This window comes from Peromyscus californicus, unplaced genomic scaffold (genome assembly GCF_007827085.1).
Source record: "Peromyscus californicus insignis strain IS unplaced genomic scaffold, ASM782708v3 Scaffold_4__1_contigs__length_199733344, whole genome shotgun sequence".
NCBI lineage: Eukaryota > Metazoa > Chordata > Mammalia > Rodentia > Cricetidae > Peromyscus > Peromyscus californicus.
Genome location: NW_026294562.1, coordinates 193,745,029 through 193,763,624, shown reverse-complemented (window position 1 = coordinate 193,763,624; position 18,596 = coordinate 193,745,029). Strand labels below are relative to the sequence as shown.

The 18,596-nt window shown below is 41.8% G+C and overlaps 1 protein-coding gene across 1 annotated transcript; it reads left to right on the top strand.

Moving 5' to 3' along the window:
- Window positions 1-1,187: 1,187 nt before the first annotated feature.
- Window positions 1,188-18,550, top strand: LOC128095648 (zinc finger protein 54-like). The gene is made up of 6 exons (XM_052714813.1): window positions 1,188-2,445; window positions 4,924-5,037; window positions 5,490-5,580; window positions 8,229-8,320; window positions 10,619-10,745; window positions 16,719-18,550. The coding sequence occupies exons 3-6, from the start codon at window positions 5,547-5,549 to the stop codon at window positions 18,407-18,409; spliced, it is 1,944 nt and encodes a 647-aa protein (XP_052570773.1). The 5' UTR covers window positions 1,188-2,445; window positions 4,924-5,037; window positions 5,490-5,546; the 3' UTR covers window positions 18,410-18,550.
- Window positions 18,551-18,596: the final 46 nt, after the last annotated feature.

Below are 18,596 nucleotides of genomic sequence, written 5' to 3'. Positions count from 1 at the left end.
ATTTTATACTAATCCTACATACTACCCACAGATCCCACCTCTTCCCTCCTCCCACCCCCCAGCCCTCCCTCCCAAGCCACCCCCCATCCCCACATCCTCCAAATCAAGGTCTTCCTTGGGGAGTCAGCAGAGCCTGGCACACCTAGCTGAGGCAGGTCCAAGCCCCTCCCCACCGCACCAAGGCTGCGGCAAGGTGCCACACCACAGGCACCAGGCTCCAAAAAACCTGACCGTGAACAAGGGATGGATCCTGATCATCGCCCCCCGCCCCCCGCCCCTGCCCCCGCCCCCGGCCGGGTGTCCCCCCAAACAGTTCGAGCTAAACAACTGTCTCCTGTATCCCGAGAGCCTAGACCAGTCCCATGGGGGCTCCACAGCCACTAGTCCACAGTTCATGGGTCTTCACCAGTGTGGCAGTCATCTCTGCTTGTCTTCCCATCATGATCTGTAAGTCCCCTGCCCACGGAATCCCTCCTCTCTCTCATCAACTGGATTCCAGGAGCTCAGCCTGGCACCCAGCCTCGGATCTTTGCATTGGCCTCCATCAGTCACTGGATAAAGGCTCTATGATGACAGTTAGGGTATTCACTAGACTGGTCATCAGAGTAGACCAGTCCAGGCACCCCCTCGATCACTGCCAGCAGTCCAAGGTGGGGTCATCCCTGTGGATTCCTGAGAGGTTCCCCGGTACCCTGCCTCTTCCCACTCCCATGATGTCTTCATTTATCACTGTATCTCCTTCCCTGCTCTCCCACTCCGTCCCTGCTCCAGCTGGACCCTCCCATAACAGAGCCTGCCAGACTGGACTAAGCGGTGAGCCTTTATCCTCATACCTGAACTCACCAGCCCCTAGGCTTTGGGCCCAGGCGCACAACCATCTATCAGAACTTCTAAGGAGAACTAACAGCAAAGCTACTTACCAATACTTCTTGACTGGAAAAAAAAAAAAAAGACTGTTATGGACATTTAAAAAAACTATTATTAGCTATTTCACACACACACACACACACACACACACACACACACACACACACACACACACACATCTCAAATACTGTCCATTCTCATTTCCTACCTCTCTCCTATCCTGGTCCACAATTCCAACAAATCTCTGTTGTGTTCATCTCCATTCCTTTAGCTTTGAGATCCACTGAGATTATCCAGGACCATCTGTGAGACTGTGGCTTTGGAGCTGTTGGAGTCTGGTGGGCTCAGCAGAGGACTGCAGCTAAAGGCAGAGATTCTTCTCCTACACTCTATCTAAAGCCAACATTTGAAAGGTAAAGAGTGGGCTCTGTGAGCCTTTTCCTTTCCTAGACTGATTGTGGTCTAGTGTGAGGTCCATGCAGGTCAGTACAGCTGCTGTTGGTTACTGATTACAACAGCTGTGTGGAGTCTAGAGACTGGCATGTCTTAGCCCTTCCTCCTCTTTCCCTTCTTACTCCCTTTCCTCCCCCTCTTCTTCAATGTTCCTAGAGCCACTGACTTTTTTAGGACTCGGACCACGTACCTTACTGATTTCTGAGACAGCAAGTGTCTCTGCATCCACTGGAGGTGCAGGGTGGGTATGGATAAATGGGGATTAAAGTTGTATCTCAGACTTTTAGCCTGAGTCGCAGAACTTGTTCCTGAGTTAGTAAAATGCCAAGACCACCATCTAGTGGTGAGAACAGTACAGCGCGGGATGAACTCAGCACTGGGCTGACCACTGATTTACGGAGCCACGTATTTCTTTTCAAAATTCAGGTTCCTGTAATGTCTCTCCCCAAGTCACAACTGCAGTATTTGCTTTTGGCTTGTCATGTTTGTGTTAGCGATGGAACGCTGGCATCTGAATTTAGCGGGTTATATTTTCTGTAAGTTGAAGCCCCTGAGGCTGGTAGTCAAGTCGAGGTTAGGCTGCCTGTCTTTTATCTGAAGGGCTCGGAACTCACTGTGGGGATCACATACCAGGGTGCAGCGTCCTCCTATCCAGTTCTGTGGGGAGGCTGTGCAGAGCGGGTCCAGGGCAGCCTGACAGCTGGAGCTGTGTGGAAGGCAGCCTGAGACCGAGTGGGAGGGACGGGTCTCAGTGGGGCGGAGACATTCACCCGGAAACAGAGGTCGGAAGGATGTGGCTCATTAGGTGGGTGTAGACGAAGGGTTGAGAGAGGGAAGAGTTAAGAGAGTGAAGTGAAGGAAAGCTGAAAACCGTGTGGGAGAGAGCAGGGAAGTTGTAAGGAGGATAGAAATCGGAAGTGCCAAGTGCCCATTCTCTGTCGTTGCACCAGGTCCTGCACCGTGGGGATTCTTATGGTGCAGACCCGGGTGTGGAGGACACGGCGGGGTGTCGCGGGGACCTGAAACTCCCCGGAGCCGCAGTCGCCGCGCGGGGCGGCCTGGGAAAGTCACCAGTCAGCAGCGCAGTGGCGGGAACCGCAGCCCGGCGGCCCTGGAACCTCCCAGGTCAGAGGAGCTGCGGGGCTGGGACACGGGAGGGGAGGGACCGGGGGTGCGAGCAGTTTCTCTGCTGTTCATAAGGAACTGAAGTTCTGTTGTGGATGTTTCCCTTGTGGATAAATTTTAGACCATATGAACTGGACCAATCTTTTTTTTCCCCATTTATCTTCTGATTAGATTGCCAAAATGTTCTTATAAAATACTCTTATATAATATTTGAATTTATTTGTTGATATTTGCAAACACGATTCCTTTCCCTCTGGTGAAAAGATCAAAGCTCTTCAAATTTACATACATCTATGCTAACTTCCGTGTTATATCTGGGGACTTGGGCACTTAGCATCCCTGGAGAGCTTTTAGATATTAGTCATGGAAGGAACGACTGCAGATTTAATTGAATATGAAAATATCTATTGGCGACTTTTATATGTATGGTTATCAACATTAACATTTAAAAGTAAACTTTTTACCTATCGTTAATTTTTCACCTGAGACATATGCACTCTGTGATGTAAATATAGCATTCTCAAAAGTGTCTTAGCCATACCTGGTGGCACAGGCCTTGAATACTAGCATTCAGGAGGCAGAGGCTGGTGGATCTCTGTGACTTGGAGACCAGCCTAGGTTTCAGGACACCCATAGCTACATGGTGAGACTCTGTCTCTAACAAAACGAATAACAAAGGGGCAGGGGGCATGTGTCCTCTTGTGCTGAGTTCTTAATGTTGTACTTTGGAGTCTGGAAAGCACAGTGTGCTGTTTGAGGGTGTCAGGTCACAGTATTTTCATAGTTAGAAAAGGCATTCTGAGCCAGGCGGTGGTGGCACACGCCTTTAATCTCAGCACCCCCAGAGGCAGAGGCAGGTGGACCTCTGAGTTTGACGCCAGCCTGGTCTACAGAGTGAATTTCAGGACAGCCAGAGCTAATGATGGACCAGCCTGACTCCACCTTAAGGATGGAAGCCATTTTGTTACAAGGTCAGAACAAGTTCGTTTGTTTGCTGCCAAATTCAAGTTGACCGTGCTTTAACCTGTTTCTGGAATTTGACATGCTCCCCACCCTACGGGGTTTGACTCACAGCTTGAACATACCTTGATAAGATGTTCTGCCAAATAAGTATAAAATGTCCAGCCAAATTCCCTACTTAACAAAAGTTCCTCTGGAAATCCACCAGCCCTTGAAAACCCCCTTGCTCTGCAGTTTTGGGGGGATATGTGAGCCCCACTTCCTTCTGTGTTCAGTGCTTTATTTTCAAACCCAGCTTCAGGAAGATAGCCCTCTCTGACAGAAAATAAAGCTTGTTTAAGTTGCTCAAAGAATTTGGGTGATAGTCTTTACTCTCCTTCAGTGGGATAACCTACACAGAGAAACCCCATCTCAAAAGAATAAAAGGCTTTATAGTATAGGATGATATTAGAAAGCATCTTTCGAATAATTATAATCACTCATCTATATCAGAAAAATGTCTGCGATAGTCTTGTGTCTCCTCGGTTCAAGACAAGCACTCTGCCCATGGACACATTGTGGTGATATATTGTGAACCCTAATAAACTTGCCTGAGGATCAGAGGACAGAGTCAGCCACTAGATTAGACATAGAGGTCAGGCAGTGGTGGCACACACCTTTAATCCTTTCACTCAGGAGGCAGAGATCCTTCTGGATCTCTGTGAGTTCAAGGCCACACTGGGATACATGAGATTGATCCAGTACAGGAGAGAAAACAGAGCCAGATGGTGGTGGCACACACCATTAATCCCAGCACTTGAGATCTCATGCTTTTGCTTGGGAAGCACACATGCCTTTAATTCCAGGAAGTAATACGCCAGGGTGGAGAAAGGTATATAAGGCGTGAGGAAATGGGAACTAAAGGCTCCTTTTGACCGAGGCCTTTTGGGTGAAGACTCAGAGGCTTTCAGTCTGAGGATTCCTGGAAACAGGATCAGCTGAGGAGTTAGCGAGGTGAGGTTCGCTGTGGCTTGATCTGCTTCTCTGATCTTTCAGCTTTCACCCTAATATCTGGCTCAGGGTTTTTTATCATAGGACCTTTCAGGATTCGTACAACAACACATGACCAAACTGTTAGTTTTTGGTTCTTGTGTTTGCTGTGTTTGCCACCTGAAATCACTGTTTCTCTGTCAGGCACACAACTCACATGTAGACCAGGCTGGACTGGAAAACACAGAGTTCCACCAGCTTGTTTCTCCCAAGTGCTAGGATTAAAGGTTCGCACCAACAGGATGATTCAAACTGTTTGTTTTTTTTTTTTTTTTTTTAAAGATTTATTTATTTATTACGTATACAGCATGTATGACTGCAGGCCAGAAGAGGGCACCAGATCTCATTACAGATGGTTGTGAGCCACCATGTGGTTGCTGGGAATTGAACTCAGGACCTTTGGAAGAGCAGTCAGTGCTCTTAACCTCTGAGCCATCTCTCCAGCCCTTTTTTTTTTTTTTTTTTTTTTATTTTGTGGTCTGTTAACAGCCAGTGATGCGACTGTGAACTTCTCCCAGGAGGAGGGTCAATGCCTGGACCCTGCCCTGAGGTCTTGGTACAGACACTGAATACTGCAGAATCCCAGCAGTTTGTTTCCTGTAGGTGAAAACAGTTTGCTTGCGGTCTCCCTTGTGCCTGCTCAGGGTTCCTAGGAAAACTACTCTGCATGTGTGTGACCTGTGTGTGAACCAATCTCACATCTCACAGAGTAAAGTGGATCCTCAGAGGAACAAAAAAGAAATGTCATCTCTTCTTGTATGTGTCCCTTTGGGAGGAATAAGGCTTCCATCATTTTTGGTCCATGATAAATTAATAACCTCACCGGTGTACAATATTCTCGTCCCAGTCATTCAGTTCCGTTTCTCCCTGAGATTTGACTGAATTGTGAATGGAAGTGGGACTCAAGTTACACTAACTGAAAATGCTTTCTAAATGATTTCAGTATTCTGACCTTGCAAGACATTTGGGGACTCATTTGTGAATCCTCTATCTGCTGAGTACATTACTGTGTTTGAAATCCAGTTGCTTTACTGTACAGTCTTTTTCACATGCAGAGTTCACTGATCAGCCAGACCTTCTCACCTGTGGAGCAGAACAAAGAGACCTGGAGGATGGAGAGGGAGGAGACAGTGGCTAAGGATCCAGGTTTGTTGGAGGGATTGGTGAAGGGATGGCAAGGGGTTCAAGTGAATGTGGAAGTGGGACATGAAATCAGTTTTGCCGTGAGTATTTTGCTTGTGTGTATTACTGTATATCATATGCAGTCTAGTATTGTATTTATGGACAGATGGGAGCCACTGTCTGCGGTCTGGAAATGGAATTTGGGTCTCTAAAACAGTAATAGACACTCATACCCATTGAACCATCTCTCTAGCCCTACTAAGTTTTACTTAAGTGAATAGCAATAACATAAAGCCCTTATAAACACTGTTTATATAGATGATCTAAAATATTGACTTGCACAGGCAGCTTTTATTTCTTAATAACTTTTTCTTCCATTGTTGTTGTATGTTTGTGTATATTCCTAAACATAAAAATACAACCTACTCAGTCTGTATGCTTTCATGGTATTGGATAACCATATGGTGTACTCTGCTCTGGGAAAGAGTATTTCTCCAGCTCTCAGAATTCCTTAGTGTTTACCTAGAGTTCAGGCCTAGTGAGCTTTCTCCCTTCCATATTAGCAAGTCTCTTGGTGTTGTCCTTGTTCTGCTCATGTTTAGGATGTCGTGTTTGTACAATTTTATGCATATAGCATCTCTGACATTTCTAGGAGAAACAATCTCAGCAAATATCCTGTTCCTCTGGCTCTTATAATGTTCCCATTCCCTCTTTCTTACATATCCTTGAGCATGAGGTGCAGGAGTTGTGTTGTTTATGTGTCAGTTATGACTGAGCATCACAACTGTGTGCTGCTAAAATAACTTTCCTTGATGAAGTGTGAGGACTACATTTATCCGTGAGAATAATGGTAAATATTTAGAATGCAGTTAGGGATTAGGATGATTTAGTAAAGTAGTGGTTGTAGGCTCTCCTCCAGGATCCTTGACTTCACTAACTAACCCTGGGGAAACAGGCTAAGTTTCAAGTACCAGGCATGATTTCCCCCTTTTTGAGAGGGTCTTAATGCAAATAGAAGCTGTTGGTTACCACCAAGGTCTGTGTGACACTCTTACACCCTTAGGGCTATCATGCAGTGCAGATCATTGGTGTGGTTCATAGGTGTCATAGCTGGGTAGGTCTGTTGACTAGCTCCCTCCTTTGGAAGATTGCATGTTGCCTTCTGGTACCGTGAAAGCTAGTCCCCAGGGAGGAGGCTTTAAGGTCATATCCATGTGGAGTTCTCTGGGTTTTGAGTCTGAAGTGCATGGCTTCTTCAACAACAGGGACTTACCTTCTGCCTCTGGAAAGCCACCGTGGGCAACAGCAATCGCCTGGACTGTTACTGGAATGTGTTGGGCAGCTGTTACAAACAACGTCAAAGCAGGCTTCTTACACCTGGTGTTGGTGGTTTTGTTAGAAAACCTATGGCTCTTGTGAGGAGAATTATCACCCAGATGAGAACTTTTCATGTACACACCAAACCTATGTGCTTATACAGACTTATATGCATTATAGGCATTTTTTGGTAGATGATAATAGTATGACTCCTTATGACTTTTTAGCCATCCTTACTGATATTTTACCCTCATTCTGTGTTTATATCTGTCCCTTCTCCATAATTAAATCCCTCCCTGCTTTCCCATTTCCCCTTTCGGATCACTTGTTCCGTTACTCCATTTCTATTACTCCCCATCACCCCCAGTGATCTCTTCTTACTTTTCTTGTTGCTGCAGTTTCTCCAGGTTGTGGACTCACATCTGAAGATTTGGAGCTAGGAACTTCCTATGAGAGAGATCATGCAATGTCTGTCTTTCTGCATCCAGGTTACCTCACTCAATATGATCCTTTCTAGGTTCATCCATTTACCTGCAAAGCTCATGATTTCAATTTTCTTTACAACTGAATCATATTCCATAGATTATATGTACCACATCTTCACTATCCAATTGTCAGCTGAAGGACGTTTAGGTTGTTTCCATTTTGTAACTATTGTGATTAGAGCAGCAATGAACATGGCTGAGCAAGTGTCTATGGAATAGGAAACCAAGTCCTTTGAGCATATACCAAGGAGTGGAACAGCTGGGTCATATGCTAGATTTATTTAACTTGAGGATTTTTTTTTTATTATTTAATTGAGGATACTCCATATTGATTTCCAGAGTGGCTAGAATTTTTGTTGATAGGGTTTTTGTTCCCTATGTTTTTTTTTTTTTTTATGTTGTTGCTGGGTGTGTTATTGGTAGCATTCTTTCTTATCTTTGAGAAATAGTGTTTTGCTATCTTGCTAATGGATGATTACTTCCCATTTCTCCACTATTTATCTATTGTTCACATGAAATGTATTACTTCTCATGTTCTAATGGATAATTTCTCTTATTTTCTGAGTATATTTTTTCTCAAAATTAATATATGTTATGCAGTTTTAGTTAAATCAATTGTGTTAATTCGAGACTATCCTGAAATACACTTATGTCTCCATCAATTTTAAGAATATTTTTCTAGTTATAATAATACTATTGATGGTAATTTTCTCTTCAAGCTTTAAATGTGTTTCCATGCTCTCCTGGCTTTGGAATCATTGACCAGATACCTGGTGAATTCTGTTGCTTGTGTCTTTTCATGTGGTTTGACATTGTTAACAGCTTTTAGTATTAATTTTTGCTTTTTCTTTTTGACTTCTTATATGAAAGGGCAGCAAGCCATCCATTCATTGTTCCTGAAAGAGACACTCAAAGAAGAGAAAGAGGAAGAAATGGCTGATTCTCTAGTAAGTATGTCCCAGGTCAGTGGTCATGTCTACTATTTTTCTAGAAATGTTATATTTTTAGACATTGAAAGCATTTAATTTTCTACTTCTGATGTTTTTAAACTTTGTTGTAAAAAATGTTGCAAACAAACAAACAACAAAAAATTCATGTTTTGAAATTAAGCAGACATAAAATGTATACAACTCAATGTACTTTTATACAGTTGGAGTAGTTATTGGGAACAGAAGCTGTGCAGCCCCACATGGGATTTTATATTTTCACTATCAAATATATTTTGTTGTAATTATATACCACCCAAAATAAAAAAAAATTAAGCCGGGCGGTGGTGGCGCACGCCTTTAATCCCAGCACTCGGGAGGCAGAGCCAGGCGGATCTCTGTGAGTTCGAGGCCAGCCTGGACTACCAAGTGAGTTCCAGGAAAGGCGCAAAGCTACACAGAGAAACCCTGTCTTGAAAAACCAAAAAAAAAAAAAAAAAAAAAAAAAAAAAAATTAAAAAAAAAAAAACAGTGACAGAATTAGAACTAGAAAAGCAATTAGTTGCTGGGTGGTGGTGGTGCATGACTTTAATCCCACATTCAGGAGACAGAGCCAGGCGGATCTCTGTGAGTTCGAGGCCAGCCTGGTCTATAGAGCAAGATCCAGGACAGGCACCAAAGCTACACAGAGAAACCCTATCTCAAAAAAAAAAAAAAAGAAAAAGAAAAAAAAAAAGAAAAGAAAGAAAGAAAAGCAATTAGTTTTATATCCTTTTTCATAACTGGTGTTCATTACCTGCATTCAGTCCTGCCTCAACCCCTAATATTTAGCCTTTCTTATTCTTTTTTCTCCATGTTCTTCTGTTCTCACATATACATTGTTTGATTCTGCATATGAGGGAAAACAGTTTCTTTCTTTCTGACACTGTATGACCTCATTACATATTCTGAGTCTATTCATTTTCTTGCAAATTTTTATTATATTTTCCTCTTCAAGTGAATAGTATTCCATTTTATTTGTATACCATTTTCATTATCCATTCATCTGTTGATAGATGATTAGGTTGAGTCTAGAATTTTTTTTTTTTTTTTTTTTTTTTTGGTTTTTCGAGACAGGGTTTCTTCTGTGCAGCTTTGTGCCTTTCCTGGATCTCGCTCTGTAGCCCAGGCTGGCCTCGAACTCACAAAGATCCGCCTGCCTCTGCCTCCCGAGTGCTGGGATTAAAGGCGTGCGCCACCACCCCCGGCGAGTCTAGTATTTTACTGTGGTAAATATAGTAGCAGTAAATACAGGGTATAAATATCTCTGTATTGGGGTGTGGAGGTCCCTGGGTATATGTCCAGGAGTGAAAGAGCTGTTCATACATTAGTACTACCTTTAACATTTTAAATAATCTCCAAACTGATTTCCACAATGGTTGTATTAATTTGCAATACACACACACACACACACACACACACACACACACCAACAGTGAACAATGGTATCTTTCTCTCTTCATCCTCTCTAACATTTGTTGTCAGATTGGTTGATGACAGCTATATCTCAAAGTAGTTTTAGTTTGCATTTCCATGATGGCATTTTAGGGATTATAAACACTTTTTGCCATATTTATTGGCCATTTGTGTTTCTGTCTTCACAAAGTGTCTATTCAGCTCATTTGCCCATTTGTTGATTAGCAGCTTTATTTCCATGGTTTTTAATTTCTGAAATTGTTTGTAAATTCTAGGTGTGAGCTGCTATTCAAAGTGTCACTGGTACAAATTCTCTCCCACTCTGTGGGATGTCTGTGTGCTCTGCCGATTCTTTCTTTTGATAAACAGAAACGTTTTATATTCATGTATTGATACTTGGGATTAGTTCTTATGCTGTTGGAGATTTTGCTATTCAAAAAATTCTTCCCCATCCTGTTTCCTGAAAGGCATTCCCTATGTTTTCTAGGTTTCTGTGTTTCTGCTTTTAAAAATGTTTTTTGATTCATTGTAGCATGATCTACAAGTACAGCATTTGAAATCACATTTTCCCATCACAGATTTTCATTCTGAGACATGTCTGCTGTGATCCTGTGGAACATAAGCACAGCATCCATAACAGATAGATATCCATATCCGGACCTTAAATGTGTGTCTTGCTTTATGTGTATTGCTTATGAGACGATTGTGTCAACCTGTTTTCACAGTTAGAGAATCCATTATATAATGTAACTATGTTAGAAATCATTTTTTTGTGTAACTGTCTTCAATCATCTACATCCCTGACTTCCATAAGTCACCTTATACCAGGAAAGCACTCTTCTCAGTATCATGTGGTCAAACTGTACTTTTTTGTTTCAGGGTCTGTTGACATTAAGGGATGTATCTGTGGACTTCTCGAAAGAGGAGTGGGAATGCCTGGACTCTGCTCAGCGGTCTTTGTACATTGATGTGATGTTGGAGAATTACAGCAACCTGGTCTCTGTGGGTGAGTACATTTTGCTTGTAGAATTGCTAACTCAGGGTTTATATGTACCTACTTCATAGGTTTGCAAACTCTCTGTTAAGCTGTCTTGGAAACAACAGGAGACTAGGGAACATTTGGTAGTAGAAAAAGAACTTTTTTTTTCATATTTGTTGTTTTCTTTCCATTTTCCATTTTAGAGATGTCATGCACCCTTCAGTTTGGTTCTAAGATGCATTCAGAAACTCAGTAGTATATAATATTTCCACCTATATCTTCTTTTTCATATTTTTCTTTTATTGAAATAGATTCTTTCCTTATACAATGTCTTCATTAGGGTTTCTATTGTTGTTAAGAGACACCATGACCACGGCAACTCTTATAAAGAAAAACGTTTAATTGAGTTTCAGAGGTTTAGTCCATTATTATCATGGCTGGGAATCATGTAGGCTATGAATATGGTGGCATGCACACTTGCATGATGCTGGAGAGTAACTGAGAATTCTATATCTTGCAGGCAACAGAAAATAAACTGTCTCACTGGGTGTGGCTTGAGCATATATGAGACCTCAAAGCCAGTCCCATAGTGACAGACTTTCTCCAGCAAAGCCACACCCACTCCAACAAGGCCATACCTCCTAAAAGCATCACTCTCTATGGGGTCATTATTTTTTCATACCACCACATTTCACTCTCTGGCCCCCACAGTCTTGTAGCCATATCATAATTCAAAAATGGATTCAGTCCAATTTCAAAAGTGTCCGTAATGTGTAACAGTCTCAAATTTATTTAAAAGTCTAAAGTTCAAAGTTACTTCTGAGATTACTGTAATCTCTTAACTGTAATCCCTTATAAAATCAAAGTAAAAAAAAATCATGTCATATACTCCAACATGTAATGGCACAGGATATACATTACCATTCCAAAATATAGGGAGGAGAGCATAGCAAAGAAATACTAGACCAAAGCAAGACCAAAAACTAGCTGGGCAAACTCCATACTCTGCATCTCCATGTCTGATGTCAAAACACTCTTCAGATCTCCAACTCCTTTCAGCTTTGTTGATGGCAACATACTTCTTTCTCTTAGGCTGGTTCCACTCCCTGTTAGCAGCTTTCTTCAGCAGGTATCCCACAGCTCTGGCATCTCTAACAACCTGGGTTCTCCAAGGCAATCCAGGCTTCAACTTTACACTTTAAAGCAATGGTCTCTCTGGGCCTCAGTTCAGGGACACCCCTGACAAATGCCTGGCCTCAGCAGCTTTCCTTAGTCTTGGGGGCAGATTCCATAGCCTGTTTCTTCTGTGCTTAACTTCAGAACCACAAGCAAGAAGCTGCCAAGTTCTGCGGCTTGCTGGGGCTGGAACATGGACCCTTTGTTCAATCACATCTTCACCAACTTTCAGTTTTTGATTTCTTTTTTCACTGCCTAAGCTTGGCTCTTTGGCAATTTTCTCTGTAGACCAGGGGGCCTCAAACTCAGAGATCTACCAGTCTCTGACTTCCTACTGCTCTGATTAAAGGGGTGCACTACTACACCTGGCTCTAAACTTTTCTTCAGTTCCTTTTTACAGGTTGGAAACTTAGCTAAGTGAGATCTTGCCCTGATGTCACCACTCCCTTTATTCAATTTCTTAATCTGTTTATCTCCCTGAAACTAGGACTTGGCTCCATTGCACTTCCTGGTGCTCCTTATCCCCTCAAATTTTACTTTTTCTTTCTCCGTTTCATTATAAATCTTCGTTAGAGTTAATACTAATAACCACACAGCAGTCTATACTAGGCTGTTTTGAGATTTTCTCTACCAATGGAATTCTTCCAAAACTCTTCACTTTAGCCTCAGGTGTTGTGCCCAGATCGTGACCCCCAGAGAGACCACCAAGGACGAGCATACCAGAATGCAAAAGCAAGGTTTATTCTGCTACAAGTCATGACAGGGAACTCAACTCACTGGCAGTGAGGCAGGGAGGAGTTACTCTTTCTTGGAGAAGTTAGTTTTTATAGGCAAAACCCATAAAATTTCTTAGAGGGGACGGGGTTAGTACAGGTCCATCCTTGATTGGTCCAGTTTTTCCCGGGCCTGGACTTTGTCTTGTTTTAGCTTATCTGTTTGCCCTGTCAGGAGTTTTACAACTCATCTCCGGGGTCTGGTCATGTTATCTCTGGAGAGGGGCATCTCGTGGTTAATTGGTTACCACCAGACATCCTGACTTGGTTCTTTTGAAAACACCTGTCTTCACCCTCTCCAGGAAGGGGGAACTGACTCATTTTTAAGATATCTCTTTCCTCAGCTCTTTTGGGTTTCTGGGGAATCTGTGTCTGGGTCTTTTATCTCCAGTGCTGAGATTAAAGGCGTGTGTCACCATATTCCCATCCCATTTGGTTTTGAGACAGGATCTCTATAGCCCAAACTGGTCTGTGTTATGCGCAGATTGAGTCCCCAAAGCTGCCACTGGAGACTTTAGGTACAGAATGCAAAAGCAAGGTGTATTCTAAGTTTACAAGCCTAGGCAGGGAGGCTCGGAAGGGAGACCCGTTCCAAATCTCTCACACTCCCCTTTCTTTGTGAGGCTAGTTCTTAAAGGCACAGGCCATATAATTCATTTCAACCCACCTCCCTTTTTTAGTCTTTTGGTCGAATATCCTGACTCTGTGTTTTTCAAAATCCCTGTAGCAGATACAGCCACCTGGGAAAAAGGGGTCTAAGTTCTTACCTACACTTAGGAATCCTGGTTTAAGCTTCTCTTTCTCTGTAGGGGATAGAGTCGGGGGGTGGTTTACTGAGGTATCACACAGGTAGGTTCTGTGGACAAAGGCAAAAAGCAACCACTCTGTTCACCAAAATATCACAAGAATGATCTCTAGGCAACATACAAAAATTCTCCTCTGAAACCTCTTGAGTCAGCTCCCCATATTTCATCAGCACCATGCTCCTGCTACTATGGCCCATTAAGCAGTGCTTAAAACTTTCAACTGCTTTTCAAACCCAGAGTACCAAAGTCCAAATTCCTCCAAACAAAAACATGATCAGGCCTATTGCAAGAAAACCCCACTGCTGGTACCAAACTTCTGTCTTAATTAGGGTTTCTATTTCTGTGAAGAGACAACATGATCATGGCAACTTTTATAAAGAAAAACATTTAATTGAGGTGTTGACTTATAGTTTCAGAGGTTTAATCCATTATCATCATGGCCAGGAACCGTGTCGGCTGTGAATATGGCGGCATGCAGGCATGCATGTGGCTGAGAATTCTACACATTGCAGACAACAGGAAGTGCACTGTCTCACTCAGTATGGCTTGAGCATATATGAGACTTCAATGCCTGACCCATAGTGACACACTTCCTCCAACAAGGCAACATATCCTAATAGTGACACTCCCTATGGGGGCCATTTTTTTTCAAACCACCACATACAGTATATCCTGACTATACTTTCCCTACAACTTCAACTTCCTCCTCATATCCCATCCCCTCAATTTCCACTCCTTTTCTGTCTCATTAGAAAAAAACAGCCTTCTAAGAGACAACAACCAAGCATGACAAAATAAAATATAGTAAGATAAAGCAAAAACCATCATATTGAAGCTGGACACGGTGACCCAGCAGAAGGAAAAGAGTCCTAAGAGCAAGCACGAGCATCAGAGACCCATTCAATCTCATACTCAGACATCCCATGATAATACTAAGCTTAAAGCTACAACACCTATGTAGAGGGTCTGTTGCAGACCCATGTAGGCCCTGTGCCTGCTATCCAGTCTCTGTGAGTTCACTTGCACTTGGCTTAATTGATGTGAGAGTAATGTGGGGATTTAACAAGGCAACTCCACATAGTTAAAAAGGTTGTTTATTTTGGGGTAACTTACAGCCAGTAAAGGGGTTGGTTACAGGATCCGGGAGAGGTGAGGTGCAGTCCAACGGGGTTCTCTGGAGAACTCTGACTCGGTCTTCCATCCAGCATCCAGGATCACCAGGAACCAAGAGGCCCGGCCCTTGGGTCTTAAGAGCTTAAGTCTTAAACTCTTGGGTCTTAAGAGCTCATGTCTTGGCCCCGCCCCAGGGGTGGGTCATAGGTAGGTGTGGCAATTACCAGAAGCCTCACTAGGGGTAGTACTTCCAGGTGAAAGCTGGAACAGCTACCCACTACATGAGGGTCTTGTAATGCCAGTGTCTTCCTTCCCCTCTGGCTCTTATACTCTTTGTCTCTTCTATATGGTTCCTTAAGCCCTGAGGGGAGGGATTTGATGGACTCATGTAGACTCTCTCTCCACATACGTCTAGCTGTGGCTCTCTGCATCTGTTCCCATCAGCTGCTAGAGAAAACTTCTTTGATGATGACTGAATAAGACAATTATCTATGAGTATAGCAGAATATCATTAAGACTCATTTTATTGATACTTTTTTTTAGATCAGTAGTTTTTGATATTACCCTAGGTCTCTGTGCTATCTAGTTTCTGCCCTCAGTTACCCAAGCAGTTTACAGTATGGGTTTGTCTTGTAGATTGGGCCTTAAGTCAAATAAAACATTTGTTGTCTACTTCTACAATTTCTAAACCCATATTACCTTAGCATATCTTTTAGCAAGAGAGATTGTAGGTCACAGGTTTTGTAGCAGGTTCCAGCCATATCTTAACGCTCTATGTCCATCATTGCATTTTACATTGTTTTAATTGTGAGAAATACTCACAATTAAAAATACTCACAACTTAAAATTCTCCATATATACGCCAAAGATTCTGTTAGGGAATAGCAATTGGGAAATCATTCCTATTCCCTCTACTTTGTGTTCTCTTCATGTACTGAGCCCAGTACTGTGTTAAATGTATTCTTATTTAAAATTCTGCCATAGGTCCTGGGCTACCTCATAGGACATGTGGATTATTCTGTGTAATGTAGGCCTGGTCACCTGTCCAGAGCAAATGAGATTGCCCTGGAATGTGGATAGGAGAGATAGCCACCAGGGTAGGACAGCGAATGAGTGGGACAACAGTGTTGGCTTTTAGCGAAAGAGAAAGCAAGAGCTGAGAACGCACTTGCAATATTCAATTCCACTTGAAAGGATTCCTGAACACTGAGCGTAAAGTAGTGTCCTGGTGCCAGGGCGAATCCTGTCTGTTGTGACTGTTAGAAGGTGTGGTATCTATTGCACTTGAACTATGGTAACTTAATACTAGTGCAGAATGTAATTTTATTTGAATGTGCTGACATCAAATTGGAATAATTTTATAAATTCTAATGTTAGTCCATGAGGAAAATTATTCTGTAATTGCCTTCTTTGCATGTTTGTCTTCATATTACATGTTTCAGTTTCGTTCCAGTGGAGAATACACAGACACCCTTCTGGGAAATAATCTCAGCAGTCCGTGTACAGAGGTGGACTTGAGAATAACCCTGTGAGGAAAGTTAAGGAACACAGCAGTGTGTGGAGCTCAGACAGTGGAGGATAGAAATAAGCAATAGGTGCCTATGACAGCCCTGCCTCAAATGACCTAGAGTTTCTGATGTCTGGCAGAATACTGTCTTTGTATCGATTACTTTTGAAGAATCTAATGTGTTTTCTAGAGAGAAAAACCCTTTGATGCTTTTGAGTAAGCCTTTAATCTGAAGAGGACTTCTGAACAGTACTCCTCATTGCTGTACATTAGGAAGTACGAACACTGTGAACCTGGAATTGGATTAAACTCCTCTTCATCAATATCTGAGGAAATAAATATTTAAAAATAGAGACATGTATTCTAATTATAATCAGTCAGTGAGCTCCATCCCAAGGACTAACTACAGATTTCTCAAATATTGCTTTATCTTCCATGAAGGTTGTCATCCTGTTTTTTTGTAAGATTACACATAATTATAGTGAAAGAATATGTCAAATACTGGGAGCTCTATTCTAAATAGTTGCTGTTTGACTTCCCTTAAGAGAAAACTTACAGAGACAATCATTTATCAAATGTTTAATCTTGGAACAAGCCAGTTAATCTGAACTGTACTCATTTTCAGAGAACTATTGCAAATGTGATCCTGTCCATCAAGATGTGAAGACTGAAAAGGAGTCTTGTCAGTGGAATGCACTTGTCAAAGTGCTTCATGACCCCTCCATATATGCACTTTATAGAACAAGTCAAACTACAGAAATCTCTAATAACTACACATGCAGTAATCACAGGGATGCCTCTATTGACTCCATCCCAGAGAGACATGAAAGCATGCATATTGGAGAAGAACCTTGCAAATCTGAAGGCTGTGAAAAATCTTTAACTTTGTTTTCCAACATGACTCAAGATCAGAGATTCTACACTGCAAAGAAAGGGCATAGACAGGAGGAACACAATGACTATTTCAGCTCTACACACAGTCTTTTACAACAAACAATCTACATTGGAGCAAAACCACACCAGTGTGGGAAATGTGGGAAATGCTTCAGTACTGCCTCAAGCCTCACTGTACATCAGAGAATTCATACTGGAAAGAAACCCTACAAATGCAACATTTGTGACAAATCCTTTAACCAGTGTGCAAATCTGAAAACACATCAAAGACTTCATACTGGGGAGAAACCTTACATATGCAAGGAGTGTGGAAAGTCATTTCGTCAGTTATCAGCACTTAAAAACCATCAGAAAATGCATACTGGAGAGAAGCCTTACAAATGTAAGGAATGTAAAAAATCCTTTACTGTGAAGTCAACTCTTACAAAGCATCAGAGAATTCATACTGGAAAGAAACCCTATAAGTGCAATGTTTGTGACAAATCCTTTACTCAGTGCTCAAGTCTTAAAACACATCAAAGACTCCATACTGGAGAGAAACCTTACAAATGCAAAAAATGTGAAAAGTCATTTCCTCAGTTGTCAGCACTTCATAGCCATCAGAAAATGCATACGGACAAAAGGCATGCTGGAGAGAAGCTTTACAAATGCAATGAGTGTGACAAATCCTGTAGACACTACTCATCACTTAGAAGGCATCAGAAAATTCATTCTCTAGAGAAACTATACAAATGCAAAGAATGTGGTAAGTCCTTTCTTGAATTGTCACATCTTAAAACACATCACAGAATCCATACTGGTGAGAAACCTTACAAATGTGAGGTATGTAACAAATCGTTTACTACAACCTCAACTCTTAGAACACACCAGAAAATTCATACTGGAGAGAAACCATACAAATGTATGCAATGTGACAAATCTTTTACCCAGGACTCACATCTTAGAAGACATCAGAGAGTTCATACTGGAGAGAAACCTTACAGTTGTAAGGAATGTGACAAATCTTTTTCTAAGTGCTCAACTCTTAAAGAACATCAGAAAATTCATACTGGAGAGAAAACTTACAAATGCAAAGATTGCGGCATATCCTTTACCCAGTATTCAAATCTGAGAAAACATCAGAAAGTTCATTCTGAAGTGAGACATTACTTCTGTAAGGAATGTGACAAATCTTTTACTCGAAGCTCATATCTTAGAGTACATCAGAAAATTCATACTGGAGAGAAACCTTACAAATGCAAAGACTGTGACAAATCCTTCATCCAGCGTTCAAATCTTAGAACACATTACAGAGTTCATACTGGAGAGAGACCTCACATATGTAAGGAATGTGGTGAATCTTTTACTAAGTCCTCAACTCTTCGAGCTCATCAGAAAATTCACACCAGAGAGAAAAATGCCATTATAAACAATGTGATGTAGCATTTATCTGGTATTCTCTGCTAACAAATCACAACAGTGTACAAAATAGAAACAAAGAAACTAGTGAAAGCCTTTAGAGAATGTTCAAATCTTAAAAAAGTACCACAGTATTTACATTAAAATAAAAATCTGCAAATGTAACTTGTGAAAAGCTTTTGAACAGAAATGTCTATAGATATTTTGACTG